Here is a 17080-nt window from a genome sequence, read left to right as displayed (position 1 = left end):
AATCACATGAGTCAAAAAGCCAAAGATTTGCCTAGACTCGCTGGATCAGAATTGGGATATTTTTTTTCTTTGGTGCTCCTTCTTGGTCAGATTTCGACCTTCAATCCTATATTATGTTTTTGCTTTTGATTTTCTGGGTCAGGTTACAACTATTTCCTACCCTTTTTTTTTGTATGATCAATGATCAACCCGATTGTCTAACTTGATCAACCTGGCTGCCCCTCCTTTTTCTTGCTATCCCCTTTCGTTACCCTTGACAAACTCCATCTCTTTGACCCTCTTTCCTCATGTGATATGAAACTTTGAATTTGGTTTTAAGGCTTCAAAGAAAGGGAAAGAGTGTATAAGCTCGAATTGGCTAACTAGGGGGTGCCTTGACTAATAAGGCGGGTTTGTGGAACGAGGGAAGAACACGGCTCAAATGGTTAAGTCCTAATGCCTTTAGTCATTACTACTTGTGCAATTTTCATCTCAATATTAAAAATCAACCTCTCATAATTTTTCTTTTGTAAAAATAGTAGAAAGTGTTCTATCATATTTGCGTCATTCAAATTGATCAAGCTTTTGCAATCAAGTTTTACATGTGAGCATACTGAATCCTTTTTCTAACTCTCCCAAGAAGTAATCAAGTCTTCGATTTATCCAATTTCATGCATATTGCCTATTTTATTACTATCTGGAATTTGTTATTTTTCGAAAAAAATTTAGCATGTATGATTCTACTGTAACTAACCCTTCCCCCCTCCCCACTGCATATGAACTCGTCCTCGAGGGGCTGGATGCAGTGGAAAGAAGGGTTAGGCACAGACAACGGCAAAACAACAATCAAGGGAAGCTTCTCACACTTAGACCGGACACTGGGCTAAGTGTGAGATAGTGCCAACAATCAAAACATGCTAACAACCAAACAAAAACAAAATAGATATAGGCAGGTGAACAAAACAGATAGCAAAAGTAGGCATGCATACTTCTCACACGTAGACCCAACATAGGTCTAAGTGTGGTGTGGAGCAAAATATCAGTTATACATACCCAAAAATAAGTAAAATTAAAGTTGTTTTTGAACATGGAATGAGTAGAGATCGGGGGGAGGTGTTCTTAGGGTTTCCTGTGAGGTTGATTTGGGGATGCTGAAGGTGGCCTGGAAGATGTCGGGCTCCGAGGTGGAGGAGAGCTTGTAGAGGGAGGTGTTGGTTGCATAGCGAGGGTCAGTTGGCGAACAGCCTGCAGAACCTTGGCTTGAGCAACCAGTTGTGCTTGTGAATTCTCCACTAGCTGCATCATCATTTGCTCCATGCGGAGCCTCCATTCATTGGTAGCGTGTGCAGCCTCCTCTGGCTCTGCTACGGTCAATAGCTCCAACCTCTGCCTTAGCTGCCTGTCGGGACTTGCCGGTCGATCCGTCGGCTTCCTCCGTTTCTCATGTCTGGCCTCCTCCAGCTCTTCTCTCCTGGTCTCTTGTTGCTCTGCCCGCTTCTCCTTCCGAGCCTTCGAGATGAAGTGAAGTTTCCCGTCGCTCAATCGTTCAAGCACCTGAATTCTTACAAAGAAATCAATATTAAACAGATCAGGTTTTGGGCAGCGACTGGGAAGCTCCACACCATCCTGGAATTCCAGGGTCCAATTCCGTCTTAAGTATGCTCCGAGAAGGTGGCAGACGTTGAGGTGGCGGGTAGGGCGACTAGCAATCTAACTTATTGAGTGGGCAATCCAGTAGCCCAGGTGCACCCTCCTGTGCTCCTTCATGCACCACATGAAATAAAGTTCGGCTAGAGTAAGGATTGACAATGTATTGGCTTGACCCAGGAGGTTGCAGGCTAGGTAGGCTTGGGAAAGGCGGATGGCCGGATCAACAATATAGTCAGCTCTGGACTCAGAAGCTTTAAATTCGGGGACATGTCCGTAGCACAGGGCTTGCCAGACTGCCTGCTGATCAAAATCAGGCCTCCTCTGAGGAAGGCCAATGTCGCACCCGAACCATTCTCCACTAGCTACCTGGGCCTCGGTATGGAGTCCCATCCTTACAGAGGAGGCCAAGCACCTCTGCTTGGCCTCCAACTTTGTACTTTCGGAAGGAGGTAAAGAATTCCTTGGCCAGGTCTTCGGGCACGAAGGTATCCTCGATCTCCAGCAGCCATTCAAAACCAATCCCAGTAATATACTGGGTAAATTTCTCCTCAACCCTGATCGTCTCCAGGGCTGGCTGGTGGAGTCTCTTGCCTGCCTTCATCAGCTTTGTGGCTGTTACCCTGTGGTGGACCCCCTCATTCCACTTGGGGTTTTCAAACACTAGCATCTGCCGGAGGAGGTCCGTGGTCAACACCACAGTTTGTTTGGCATGTTCAGCAGCGGGGGGTGTTGTAGGCCTTCTTTGTTGCCTGCGGGAAATACAGGCCCACCGGGGCTCTCTCTCCTCTGTGTTGCTGCCCTCAACTCCTTGTTGTGGAGGGGCTGGTTGGTCTATATTAGCAATAACGATGCCCCGGGATGCGGGGCGCATCTTCTTCGGGGGAGGAGGAACAGTCTCCTTCCTCTTCCTTTTCTTCTCAGCTCTCTGGCGGCTGTCCTCAACAGCCATACTTTCATCCACGGCCTCTCCGGCCTCCTGGTTTATCGCCCCAACGGCTCCTACGTTCCCCAGCTCATTCAACAACTGCCGCGCTACACGGAGTCTTTCCTCCTGCCCTTCCTCTGCACTCTTCATGTTGGCCGTCCGGGCCTCCACTTCCCTCACCAACCTGTCGACTTCCACCATGCGCGTTCGGCGGCGCAATGGGTCCTCCTCCCTCTCCGGGACCGACTCATCCTCTGCATGAGGAATGCAGTTCCAGTCCGCCTCCTTTTGTTGCGATATTTTTGGTGGGTGGAGGCAGAAAGTCCCCCATAGAATCGTCGTCGATGTTCACAACTTCGATTGGTTGTGTCGGCCTTAGGAGAGTAGGGGAGTTGGAGCCTCGTCCAATCGGTGGCGTAGGGGCGTTGAGAACGGCCGTGCCCTCTGCATGTGGGGGAGGCACGGATTCTACTCCGGTGGCTGCCGGTTGCGCTTCTTCGTTCACCTCAGAGTCATCCTCACTATACTGCACTAAAGGTGCGACAGGTGTAGGGTCTGTGGTACGAAGTGGGGCTTGTGGAAGCTACGGTCTTGTCCTTTGACAGGTTACTCCTATTTGGGCTTTTACAGCGGCGTAAACCGTCGCGACATTCATATCGGAGGGAAAACTCTGGAGGATTCTTGTCAAGCGCCGTTACGCTTCTTCGTCCACCTCGGGTAGTGGAGCGACGGTTGGTGTAGGTGGGCTAGGGTTTCCTATATGGGCTTGTGAGGAGGTTTCTTGGTCAGCACTATCAGCACGGGCACTGGAAGAGGAGGATGAAGTCGGGAGTTGCTCGAGCAACATTGTTTCTGGTAATGGTGGGTAGGTTTTGGATTTTCTTGAAAGAGGGTTTTGAATTTGAGGAGAATTCTCGACGAGAGCAAACAGAATGATATGTAGGCGGCTTGGGTAAAAGTGATTTACGGATCTGAAATCTACTTTTTATAATGATATCGCGGCTATTGGGATCCTCTACTGTTGAGATCCCTGCGGCTGTTCAGATCTTTTCGACTCCTTACGTACGGGCGCACCTTTTCAGAGTGCCAGCTGGCAAAGCTTCTCTGATACGCTTTCTCCTTCTCCCTAGGACATCCTTTTATTGCAGCCTGACACATCTTCAGTGACTGCGCGCGTCCTTTCATCACCTGCCCTGATCAACTCAATCACATACCACCAATTAAATTCAATTTGTTCTGACCAAGTGGACAATTTATTTCAGATGAGAATTCCATCAATACCACTTGATCAGCTTCCATCTTTACTTCCATCACTTACACTAGCTACGAAGGACTTGATCGAGTTCTCATAGGACGTCACTTGATCAGTTTAAATAGATTAAGAATTTGTTGCTTGATCAAGCAGACTACCCATGAGTACTCGATCATTCCTTTAACTGTGTACTGCCGAGGGTCAGGCATGAGTAGTGGAATGTCTTCCACCACAAATGTCTCCATTCCCTCTCTGTACGACTTCACCCTATGACCATTCACCATAAATGAAGGCGAGTCTGGATCGCTTCCTTGGAGTTCAATTGCTACATTCGTTCGGATGGCGACAATGGTATACGGGCATATCCATCTTGACCTAAGCTTTCCTGCCATCAATTTCAGTCTGGACGGGAACAGCAGTACCTTCTGGCCCACCTTGAGTTCCTTCTTGCGAAGGTTCTTATCATGCCACATTTTCATCTTTTCTTTGTACCATATGGCAGAGTCATAGGCGTCCAGAAGAAGTTCTTCCAGCTTCTGTAACTGCATCCTCCTTTCTGCGGCTCCAGACTCGGTATTCATATTCATTTCCTTGATTGCCGAGTAAGCTTGGTGCTCAACTCCCACTGGCAGATGGCACATCTTCCCAAATACCAGCCGATATGGGGACATTTCAATAGGCGTTTTGAACGATGTCCTGTAGGCCCAAAGTGTGTCCTCCAGTCGTCGGCTCCAGTCTTTCCTCGTGGGATTGACTGTCTTTTCTAGAATCGCCTTGATTTCTCTATTAGAGATTTCAGCATGGCCATTGGATTGTGGGTGGTAAGGTGTGGATAAGCGATGGTGGACTCCATATTTTCACATCAAAGCTTCAATAGTTATGTTGACGAAATGAGTCCCTTGGTCAGAGATAATGGCCCGTGGTACTCCATATCGGGTAAATATGTTAGATTTCAAGAACTTCGCCACTTCTTTGGACTCACACGTCCTAGTTGCCTTTGCCTCGATCCATTTGGACACATAGTCCACTGCCACCAGTATGTAGAGATTACTTTCAGATGCGGGAAAGGGTCCCATGAAGTCCATTCCCCATACATCGAATATTTCACAGACAAAGATGGGGATCTGAGGCATTTCATCTCTAGTGGATATTCCACCAGTAAGTTGACATCGAGGGCACTTCTTGCATAATTCATAAGCATCTCTATGGATGGATGGCCAATAAAACCCACTATCAAGTATTTTCCTTGCTGTTTTCTTTGGCCCAAAATGACCCTCGCAAGCTAGTGTGTGGCAGTGGATCATCACGTCTTCCTGCTCCCATTCTGGTATACAGCGTCGGATTACTTGATCAGCCCCCATTTTCCACAGGTAAGGATCATCCCAATAGTAGTATCGGGAATCGCTTTTAAGTTTTAACTTCTGTGCTCTTGAAATTTCGTCAATTCTAGATAACTCACCCGTTACCAAGTAATTAGCCATGTCTGCGAACCATGGCTCCTTCTTCGTGTTCTGTCCCTTGCTTCCTTGATCGGGTATTGACTTGATCAGGCAAAGATGTTCTTCAGGGAAAGCATCTGGAATGGCTTCACCATTTTTTTCTTGCAGAATTCGACTCAGGTGATCTGCCACCTTGCTCTCATATCCTTTCTTATCCACTGCTTCCCAATCAAACTCCTGTAGAAGGAGTACCCACGTGATCAACCGCGGCTTTGATCCCTTCTTTGACGATATGTATTTGATGGCCGCCTGGTTTGTATACACCATCACCTTGGAACCGAGTAGGTGCTACCTGAACGCCACAAATGCAAAGACTATCGATAACATTTCTTTTTCTGTTACATCATAGTTCCTTTGTGCCTGACCCAATGCTTTTGATGCGTAGTGGAAAACATAACTTTTCCGTTGGATTTTCCGACTTAGTGTTGCTCCCATAGCACAGTTACTAGTCTCACACATCACCTCAAGGGAGTGATTCCAGTCAGGACCACGAATTATAGAATAACTCATCAATTGTTCCTTCAGGAATGGGAACGTGGCTTTGCAGTCATCAGAAAGTTTAAACTCCATGTCGTCCTGGGGAAGCTTTGTCAGGATCTGCGTTCTCCCGGCGAAATCCTTGATACGTCCTCCATGGCCCTTAGCGTGCCTTAACAAGATTCTGATCTTCCCCTGGTTAATAAGGTACGGAAATTTTGCCACATGTGTGTGTCTTGCCATGACTGTCCCATGTTCCGGCCAGTTTGAATTTTGCTTGTTGGGCATCAGCTCTGCAATCGTGGTTTGACTGTCTTGTGATCTGTCTGACTGGACAGGTCCTTGAATGCCATTGGTGATGCTGGTACGGAAAATAGTTGCCTTGTAAACGAGGGATCCTTCTTCAACATTTCTTTTAATGGGGCGGCTTGGTCAGGTGGTTTCTCGACCCTTCTTGGCTGAGTAATCTCTCTTGCCTCAGCTGGTTGTGACGGCTGGCAAAACTCCATAATTGCCCTTCCAATGGCTTGGTCATCCATTGCTTCAGCCATTGTCGTATCATACCATTCTGCTACCTCTCTCTTCAGCTGTTCGCCTTCAGCAGAACCAGACGGTGGCTCTTTGAGGGATTCCCTTTTTGGATACTCCTTTTTTCGAGGGCTGATAGCGTTTACTGTTTGTATGCTCTCTCTGTCCTGTAGCTCTCTTCCGGCTGCATTAATGCCGACTGTAAATCGCTCTCCTTTAAACTCCAGATTAATCGTCCCATGGCGGACGTCAATGACTGTGTTAGCGGTGGATAGGAAAGGTCTCCCCAAAAGGATTCCAATAGACTCCTCCGCTCCTGGTTCCGTCATTTTTATAACAAAGAAGTCATCGGGATACGTGAATCTGTTCACCTTGACGATTTCATCTTCCAGAACTCCCTCGGGGTAGATGCAGGACCCGTTTGCTAGTTGTATTTCCATATTGGTTTGGACGAGCTTAGCGTTCTCCAGCTTCTTGTATATAGAATACGGCATAATATTGATGGAAGCCCCTAGGCCGCACATTGCGTGCTTCATTTGAACGTTTCTGATAGAAATTGGGAGCGTAAATACTCCTGGGTCAGTTCTCTTTGAGGGAAGATCATCCGGTTGGATCTAACCGGTTACTTCATCTGCTTCGACCCTCCTTCTCTTTTCAGCACCATGTTCACATATGTTAGACTCTTCTTTCGCTGTGACTTGATCAGGGGCTCTGGATTCAAGGCTTTTACTAAGACTTGCCCTGGATGCTGGAAAACTTGCAGTTGAGCTCTGATAAACTCCTTCTGATTTCAGAGAGACAGTGTTAACATTATCTTGCCCTGCTGGAGGTTGCACTGTAGCCGGAATCTTTCCATCATTACCTCTCAGCTCACCTAGTGACATGGCGACCTGAGATAACTGCTTTGTAAGCATTTCTAATGCGGCTCTCTGTTCCTTCTGGGCTTCCTGTATTTCCCGCACAGCATCATGACGCTAATGTGGAACCATCATATCCCCTGGAACTTCATTTTGCTGCATGTTATTTCTATGATTAAATCGGCCTCCTCCATGGCCTTGCTGGTAGAAACCAGAAGATCCATATTGCTCTGGTTGGTTCTGGGACAGATGGTTTTGTTGATTTCCTTGGTAGTACTGTAGGTTCCCTTGGGATTGTTGGGTTCCTCTGTGGTACTGCGGGACATAACTCACCATTTGATTACCTGGTTGTCTACCCTGGTTGCCATACTGAGGAGCTTGGTGTTGGCACCCCCATTCTCCTTCTTGTTGTCAGACCAGTTAGGCTGTCCTCCACTTGACCAGTTCCCTTAAGGTCCACTTGGCCATCCTGCCTGACCTCCCTGCATTCTATTTCCACCTGTGTTTGGTCTATCCAAGATTCGGGCTGGCCAGTTGGACTGCCCGTCGAAGGGTTGTACTTGTTGAGGTGCGGTTAGTTGTGGCTAGCTTTGATTCTGATCAGTCCATCTGAAGTTGGGGTAGTCCCTCCACGGAGCATCTCTCTGCTTCCTCTGGATTCAGTTGCCATTTGTGTTCCAGTGGCCTACTGCGTTCACTTGCTCTACCTCAGGGGGAAATTCATAGTAATAGTAATGATGTTCTTCTGGAGGTGGCGGCTGCGGTACGTATTGTGTCTCCTTTGGTGCAGGTGGTGGCGGTGGTCTTGTTTTTTCTACTGCTTCCAGCAGTTTCTTCTCCATCTGCTCGAATGGAGCCTCCAACTTTTCATCGTTGCGCGCCTCTGCTGCGTGCACTGCTCCTCTCCCATACTGCCCTCGAGAGGTTTCATACGACCGCTTAGCCTCAATCAGCCTCTCCAAAATATTCTTAGCTTGGCTAAAAAGGGTTTTGAGAAATCCCCTTGTGCTGCGAGGTTGAGGTCGTTTTTGCTATCCACCGTGAGTCCGCCATAGAAAATCGAGTAGATTTCCTTCTCTCCCAATTTGTGGTTAGGTCATGCTTGAAGCAGCCCTTGGAACCTATCCCAGTACTGGATGAGGGGCTCGTCGTATTCCTATCTGGCTTCTGTAATTTCCCTTTTCAGGGCACTTGTTTTTTATGTTGGAAAGAAACGATCGAGGAATATCATGCGAAACTCAGCCCACGTTCTGATGGATCCTTCCGGCAGCCTTGACAGTCAGACACCCGCGTCCCCCTTCAAGACAAAAAAGAATAGCTTTGAGTCTGTAATCTTCGGATGTGGACCCAGCTGGCACGGGCTGAATATCACAGTACCGGCAGAATTTTTCCAGAAAAGCATACGGACATTCCTTCGAAAGGCCATAGAAGTGGGACAAGACGGCCAGTACTCCTGATTTGATGGCAATGGTCCGCATCCCAGGAGTAACGGTGATGGCATGCGTGGGCTCTCTCTCATCATGAGCATGTAGAGAACCGATCCCTGAGTCGTCGATGACAACGGCCATCTCTGCTTCCGTTCGTTCTGGTGGTGGTGGTCGTGTTTTCTGCTCGGTGGCTGCTGCTGCTTCTAATGCGGCTCTGCGATGAGTGATGACAACGTCGGCTTCCTGGACTCTTTACTGAGTGTTAGTTCTTCTGTATATCAAGGGATGATTCCAGTAATCGCCTTGGTGGTACCTTCTCATCAACAGCAAAAACATAAAATGAGAAACCAAAGTATATACACCTACGCACTATGCACAAACATAAAGTAACACCATGCTTCCCCGGCAATGGCGCCATTTAAGAGGGACTAGGAAAGAGATCGAAAACACGAATAGAATGCGGATCAAGTTATATGGAGTGATAACCGAACCGATTGTATCAGTTAGCAAATGTCGTTGCCACTTAATCAATGCACTCTAGCTCTCGCCCTTTCCGCCTTGCCAAAGTAATTTATAACTCCCAATTTTGCACAACTTTAACAGTAAAGCGGCAAGTTCGAGGTCGATCCCACAGGGAAGTTGGTGTGTCAAGTGTGTGAGTAGTGAACGGGGGGTTGGCTGCTGCCACGCTTTAATTTGGGAGTTTTAACTACTGTTTTAATCTAGACAGAATTTAAACTAGCTAGCTTGATCAACGGAATTCTAACTACTGGGTCAAGTGATTTGCAGGAAACAACAGAAAATTAAATGCGCGGATTTAAAGCAAAAATAACTTGATTAAACTAAAAACTTATTACAGCGTGAAATTAAACTAAGATAACACTTAGAGTCTAAGAAAGCGGTAAACTGAGAAGAATCTCAGCAGGAAACTTAAGTCACGCTAACATAAATGAGTATTCTGCAGCGCTCCCTTTGGTCGCCCTTCTAACTAAGCTAAAGAATTAAACTAAACTAAGCTAGAGAGCTGGACTACGCTAGATAACTATGCTAAACAAAACTAGGCAGAAAGTAAAGTGTCTCCTTTTTTCTTGTGGTGGCACACCCTCTATTTATAAGCTCGATTCGGCCTCCAGCTGGATAAGGATCTTGTCAGGGAATGTTCACTCATTCTGAGAATGAGCGACTCATTGATTGCTACGTGCTGTTCTTCTAGAATGTTGACGCTTTTTGGTAATAAATTCATGACTCAGCTTCGTCCTTGCGTTTCATATTCCAGCACGTATCCCCTTCTAGAATGTCGTCCTTGATAACAGAATGGTGCGCTGTATCCAGCTCATTTCCTCACGTGCTCTTCTTCCAGAAGCCCGTGGTCCCCTCCTAACTGCTTGATCGCTCCCCTTGATCAACTCCCCCGATTCTGAGCCTTTTATAGCCTTTGTATTTGCTTGATCAGGTCGGCCTTGAAGCTTTGGTCAAGTGGTAATTCTGCACATTTAAAACTTATTTTACGCGATAAACCGATCAAGTAGCATGTATTTCACCCATAAACCGATGCATGAAATAGGCCTTATCAGGGATGGTTGAAAATATAGCCCGATTAACATGTTTAAGTGTTTCTTTTGTCTTTTATGTGTGTTGTCTTTGTTTATGTGTTTTTCTTTACGTCATAGTTTAGAGTCTAGTTTCGAATAGGGTCGGTCAGGGGAGTAACCAGGCTAGAATTCGACTTATTTTCTTTTCGTTTGTTCTTCACGCTTGAGGACAAGCATGTGGTAAGGGTGAGCAGTTTGATAAGTCGTATTCTAGGCCGTGGTTACTGGTCAGTATAACGTGCATAATTGGAATATATCTGCAAAACAGTTGCTAAAGTGTGCAGGGAAAGGGTTCTAGTCAATATGGAAAGGCTCGGACAACTCAGGAGAAAAGAGCGTCAGATAGTTGCCATACTGACCTGTATGCATGCCAACAAAAAAAGGGCTCGAGATGGAGAAGAAGGATTGCTGGAAAGAACAGCCACAAGTAAGGGCGCGAAGAGAGTCTACCCTAAAAATCAAGGGTAGGCCTCCATATAAAAGGGAGCCACTTGGAGAGAGAGATAATCATCAACCTTAGGAAAACACTCTTAGTTAGAGTAGTTCTCTCTCTCGACAGATCAGTTCCTTCAGCATTGTCCTTCATATTCTCGTTCCTAGCCACAGCCATGATCACCTGAGAGTTCCATCGGTTCATCGGAGTTCCGCATTCTCTGGTTCCAGCTAGTGTGATCGTAGTGTCAGCAGTTTCATCGCCCGGAGTGGCAAAACAATCTTATTTGCTTTCGTAGTTAATCTTACTTGTTTTTCTTACGTTGGATCTGTTGCGTTTTTCTATACTTTCTGACTTCCAAGTATTTTGGTTGAGATCCGAATGTTTTTATGTTATGAAATTGTTTTTTGCATCGGTTCTTGTTTGATTCAGTTTCTTTCTGCCTAGATAGCTTAGATCTAACTGTTTCGGTAATTTCCAAGTTTTGCAAGCATGTTTTCATTTCCGAATTGATAGATCTGAGTTCATGAGTTTAGATAGCTGTTAGATTCTAGATCTGAAATGGTTAAGTGTGGAAGCCTAGCTTACGTGATTTCTGCCACCTTGCATGTCACCCAGTAAGCCTAATGTCAGTTTCGTTAGTTTAATCTTTCGATTTGAAGTTTAAATTGTTAGATCTGTGTTTCCGAAGTTGTTAATCTGCAGTTCATGTCGAAGAAGATAACATCTCCATCCAAGTTTGGGACCACTTTTGCTTTTTAACTACTTTTTGCTTTGTCCTTTACTTTTCAGCTGGTACTTTTAAGATCTGTAGGCCTAGTCACTTAACTACCACTTTTTCTCTGATATTCCGTTAACCCTTTTACAGTAATCTCGTACCTTCCACATATTTTCAGAAACATAATGTTCCCCCACTCTCACGTACACAGCCGCTTATCAATCATCATTCACCCCTCCTAGTCAGTAGAGTACCATCTTAAATTCTTGTCTAGTTAGAATCTCAACCCAAAGCGTGGTAGCTAACCAACCTTTCCATAATATCACCACAATTACCAAAGCGCATTCATCTCTGTGGGATTCGACACTTACATCCACTATACTAGTCAGTAGAAGTGGGTTGAAGAAATATTGATAGCCAGGTTCAGGATTAGCTGGGATTTTCTATCCTGATCAGTAGGATACATCCTTTGCTTGACGTGACACCTGCAACACCTTGGCTCTTTCAGTACTCCCACAGAGGACAATGACAATCTGCTGAAGAGCCGAATTGACAAGTTAGAGGAAACACTCCAGTCAGTGAATGAGTCAAGCTAACCTCAAGTCTTTCCTGTCCAAATCCACTTTCAGACTGATCAAGTGAGTATTCCCCATAATACATGGGAGATCTGGAGTTCAAATAGGAGTTGGAACCCTGGAGGCCAAGCAGAGGTGTACCAACATGAATACCCACATTGTGGAGAATGGAGCTGTTTGGAAGAGTACCCACCTTTCCCATACCATACAGAGCCATGTCTGATTTCCACCCAAACGCCTACGTGGCAAATGGGACGTCCGAACTATCAACCTTACCCTGAATTTCAAAGCTATGAATTCAGCCCATCGACACACCGAACTGACTATCCCAGCCATTACCCTTCATTCCCAGGTTATCCTCATCAGACCTACCCTCCCGATACAGAGGCTCACCTTCCGCCATGGTCGAATGAGGATTGGCAAACTCAAGAACCCCAATATTATCAAAGCCAAGCTTGCCCTGATCAACATCAATACCAACCTCAGCTTCAACAGAGTCTTGAACCAACGTTGGATGAGAATCATTATACAGACTCCACATAAGAAAGGATTGGAGGATTGATCGTATCCTAGCAAAGCATGAGGCGTTGCTTAAGGTCAAATGAAGAGCTGAATTTGCAAATGCTGCAGAAGTATGATGAGCAGAAATCCAGCATGGACGAGATAATCAAGCAGGTCGCTCTAATAAATGAGATGATGAAGGGGATACAAAAGGACAGAACAAGGTCTGAGGTGAATGAAAAGAGGTGAGAGGAAGAAGGTGTAACTGAAGCCGAGGAAAAGTAAACATCTAGAGCTGAGAACAAGTTAGAGGACCCACTAGAGAAGCAAGAAGGAACAGGAGCCGTCAAAGCCGAACCAACAGAGGAGAAGTCCCGAGCGGATAAGGAAGCAATCGTTGCACCTCTCATGTATGACATGGCATCCGAAACTCTAAAGGAGGTGAAGGATAAGCCTCAAGGGGAGAAAGGAGAGGACAACGTACGTTGCAAGGGATTTGGTACTTCGTTATTCTACCTCCAGGCGAGAACAAAGCATATTCTAGAAGGGGGAATGGAGAAATTTGTGCTTGAGGTAGAAGGAAAGAATGCACCGACAGAGAAACCACATCCAATGATTGACAAACCCTACGGATGTTGCGAAGAAGAAGAACCAAAGCTAAAGAAAAGGGGGACTAAAAGAAGAGCAGCAAGACTCATTTACCAGGTGCATCTACAGCCATGGCCATAACCGCTTAAGGAAGAGATGTTGGGGTTTGGTGTCCCTTGCACAGCGGAAGACTTGTACAAAACAAATAAATCAGATAAAGATCTATTTGACCGATTATGCTATTAATCAATTCACATGTTAAATAGATAATTGTATGCTAGAACTCAAATAATTCATGCTCAAAGAAAGTAAATCCTAAACATGAATTCTACGGTTTAGAGTTACCGATTTGATTATCCAAAGGATCGTCGATTGCTTGCGCCTTCTCCACGATGATCTTCAATACTAGACCACGGATCTTCTGACTGGTTCCCGAACTGTATCTCGATATCAGGATGGGCTGATCTTATCAAAATACTAGGACTCGAATAAAGAAGACAGGAAAATACCTCACTGAGGAGGAGCTGAAAATCTCACGGAAGAGAGCTGAGAGGAAAAAAATCGTCCTCTATAGAATATGAGAAGGGACGAAAATTTCTTAATTAAATTGTGTATTTTTTGCCTCCTTTATTCTCATATTTATAATAGTTACTTATTGGGTCCAGTCAGGATCTATGGAAGGTTTTGGACATGGCATCCTCCAATTAGCTTTTTACTAATTCAACAATTTAATACAAGCTTATATTGGAATATTACGAGCAGCCACTACAGAAGTAATATTGCACTGCCCATTCAAATCCAAAATTATAAGTAATCCGGGCTTCCTTTTTGTTTGTTTTCCATTAATTAATTAGTGTTTGCTATAGACTTAATTAATTAACATCTGATAAATTCCAAGAGTGGACTTAGCAAGAAACATTTATTTATCATTCATGGAATCATTAAATTTCAACTGGCCAGTTTCTGAATAATAAGAACTTGTTCGAGCTCCTCTTGGGGACATTATCAAACCAGACTCACCAGGCGCGCGATTCAACATAATAGCAATCCTAGCACCGCTAGATATTAATCACCACTACCCAATATATCAGGATTATTGGGTTTGGAAAAACCCGCAGCATTTGATAAGTCAAAGTAGTGCATAATCAATAACGTATGCTCAATGCTAACGTATGTTGACGATGCCCACAACCAGTCTACTAAGCAAAAGACTTAGACTTGGTTTACTTTTTATGCATTTAAATATTCGTAAAACTTCTTATAAATGCACAAGCAAACACAATGTAATAATAATGGTGATTCAATTCGTGAGTAACTGCTTGAATAATACCGAATCAGGTTAAAAGTGGATTGTAGAGTTTTTCGTATACAAGCAAGATTCTATTCGTGCTCATTCGTGCTCGAAACATGCTTTTCAGTATACCAAACCTAACAATCTCCCAGTTATACTCAAAGCAGGTCTTGGTGTTAGATATATTGAACTGCCATTCATTTCACATCATGTTTGAAACATGTTGCCGCAAAGGCATTTTATGTGAAAAAATCTGTTTGGTTGTTCTGTGATCATATTTTTACCACCATAATGTCTTTGTTGCGTACTTGATCTTTAATTAAATTCATCTCTCTATGTGATTGTTTAGCTTATGATCTTATGTGTCCCTTGAGGTAGCCTTCCCTATAGTAATTAAAAATAATACTCATTGGCATACTCAAACTTACGATCAAAGCTATTAGGAAGATACTCCTAAGGTAAACACATATTATGAGGATGACTTACTCGATCACTGATTAGTCATAAAACTAAGTCAGTGTAACTCCAAGGACATTACATGAATGACTGGTAAACTAGAATATAGCGATTAGTCTTTCTCAAGCACTATGGTATATCCTTTACCTCAATCAAAGTCCTTTGCAATGGTTAATATGATATACACTTGCTATGCATAAGTACAACTAATATCAAACTTAGTACACATCATAGCACACATGAGACATCTATCTTTAAAACTAGTCTCATAATTCTTGATCTCACTAAGCGTCAAACGACACTTGACTAGAGACAAGACAATTCCATCGTGAAAGGTATAAACATTTTCATAGAATGCTAAAATGTTCCAAACAATGTATAGATATAGGATTCCTAAGAGAATCTCATCATTTTTTCTAGCAATCTTAAAGGAACTTAGATGCTAAGAATGTAATTAGTTTCTCTCAAATCATTTATCTTAAACTGGGCAGACAACCAGTTTTCTACACTAGATGTCAATCTTAGAGTACCATTAATACCATATTTAATACATTTTCAACTTCGTTGTGCTTATAGCACTCTTAAGGCACAAGTTAAATTTCAATCATTTGACAATTTTATTAAAACACGTATACTTTCATTTAGATGTTTGCCTAAGACCACGAAGGTCTCTATAAGCTTCTAATCATGTGTTTCTAACCCTGTATTACATACCCATTAGGATGTTCTATGTAGAAGATCTCCTCAAGACTTCTATTTATAGAAGGTTGTCTCGACAATCATAATACATGCATTCTAATTTATATATGTAGCACCCCGAAAATTTGTGACTTATTTTATTTTATTGATGTGGAATGGGAAATGCTTTTATGAATTTTAATTTCTATGTGATTGAGTTAACTATGTGAAATTAGTTGTTTTGAGTTGTGTGAAATAATGTGATTAAATTTCTAATGTGTGAATTAAATTAAATGGGATCATGCATAATTATTCTAGCCATTTTATTTGAAATTTTTCGGCCCTCCTATTCATTGGAAATAATACTTTCTTTCTTGGATTTAATTAATTGTTTTGGAATATTTATCCAAATTAAATCCAATTAAATCTTACCATATCTTGCCAAATCTTTTCATGGCCTATTTAAATTAGGATTTAAATTATTTCCTTGTCGAAATAATCCCCAAATTTTTGATCCACTCCATTTTTCTAAATGAATAAATATTTTTTTTCATATTTTATGGGATTCTTTCTTCCCAAGTAAATTTGAATTGCACCAAATCTCTATTTAATTAGTTAATATAAAAATCCTACAACCATATTCCCTCAACTACACGCCTATTTCCTTTTTCCTCTATAATTCTTTCACATTTTTTTATTTGTTTTTTTAGTGTGGGTTTAATCCTAGCCTATAAAAAAGGGAGAAAACCTAACCCTAGCCCCCATATTCTACACGCCCCCCTCCTCCCTCACCTCTCCCACACGTTTTTCCCTTTCTCCCTCTCCTTCTCCAGCAATCCTTCACAAATTCTCCAATCTTGCTTCGTTTTGGAGTTGGAAACCCAAGAATCATTAAAGAATCGAGCCATTCGTTGTTTCTACCGATTGTTTTTCAAAAGAAAGGTATACATTGAATCATCCTTCTCTATCTTATCATTGAATCCATAAATTTTGAACCTCTCATGCATATAGTGAGTGTAGAGATCATAGATCTCAAAGTTAATCGGTTGGGATTGAGGGTTACATGAGAAAATATATGTGTATGCGTTTATTGATGTGGATGAATGAACTTGTGGATGATTCGTTGGTGAATGATATGTGAATATATGAGAACATGGTGGTGAGATCTTTTTAAAGCATGATTTTGTGTTGGAAGCATGAATATATGTGTTTGGATGAATGTTAGATAAACCCTAATTCGAATTTGTGAAGTATGAAAATAGTGGTGTTCAGACAGTAGATTCCGACGTGTGTTTGACAGACCAAACGATCTTATTTTGGCACGTATTTGTAACTGAGTACAATTTGAGATGTTTTCTGTGTTGTGTATAAATTTCAACCTCTTTTGACGAAAGATGAATTTTAAATGAATTTTTAAAGTTAACTGCGCAGTTTTGTCAGAAATTATACTCTCGTCCAGTGAGTTTCATTTTTGATTTGACCAACCTAAAGATGTGATTTTGATGTGAAGTTTTAATTGGATAATCTTTGATGTGTGTACTGTGTTATGGTAAAATTTCAGCCCCAGGGGGGGTCGGATGGATTTTTAATGATTTTTACAAAACGACTGCTCAATTCTGCCAGATTTCTGTCATATTAAAATAATACTTGTTGT

The 17080-nt window shown here is 43.2% G+C and overlaps 1 protein-coding gene across 1 annotated transcript; it reads right to left on the bottom strand.

Annotated features, from left to right (window-relative positions):
* Positions 1–1098: 1098 nt before the first annotated feature.
* On the bottom strand, positions 1099–2755 carry LOC121754539. The gene is made up of 2 exons (XM_042149879.1): positions 2042–2755; positions 1099–1533 (listed from the first exon to the last, which is right to left on the bottom strand). The coding sequence occupies exons 1-2, from the start codon at positions 2753–2755 to the stop codon at positions 1099–1101; spliced, it is 1149 nt and encodes a 382-aa protein (XP_042005813.1).
* Positions 2756–17080: the final 14325 nt, after the last annotated feature.

Source organism: Salvia splendens, chromosome 11 (genome assembly GCF_004379255.2).
Source record: "Salvia splendens isolate huo1 chromosome 11, SspV2, whole genome shotgun sequence".
Taxonomy (NCBI): domain Eukaryota; kingdom Viridiplantae; phylum Streptophyta; class Magnoliopsida; order Lamiales; family Lamiaceae; genus Salvia; species Salvia splendens.
Note: the sequence above shows the minus strand (reverse complement) of the source record. Positions and strands in the feature narration are given on the sequence as shown.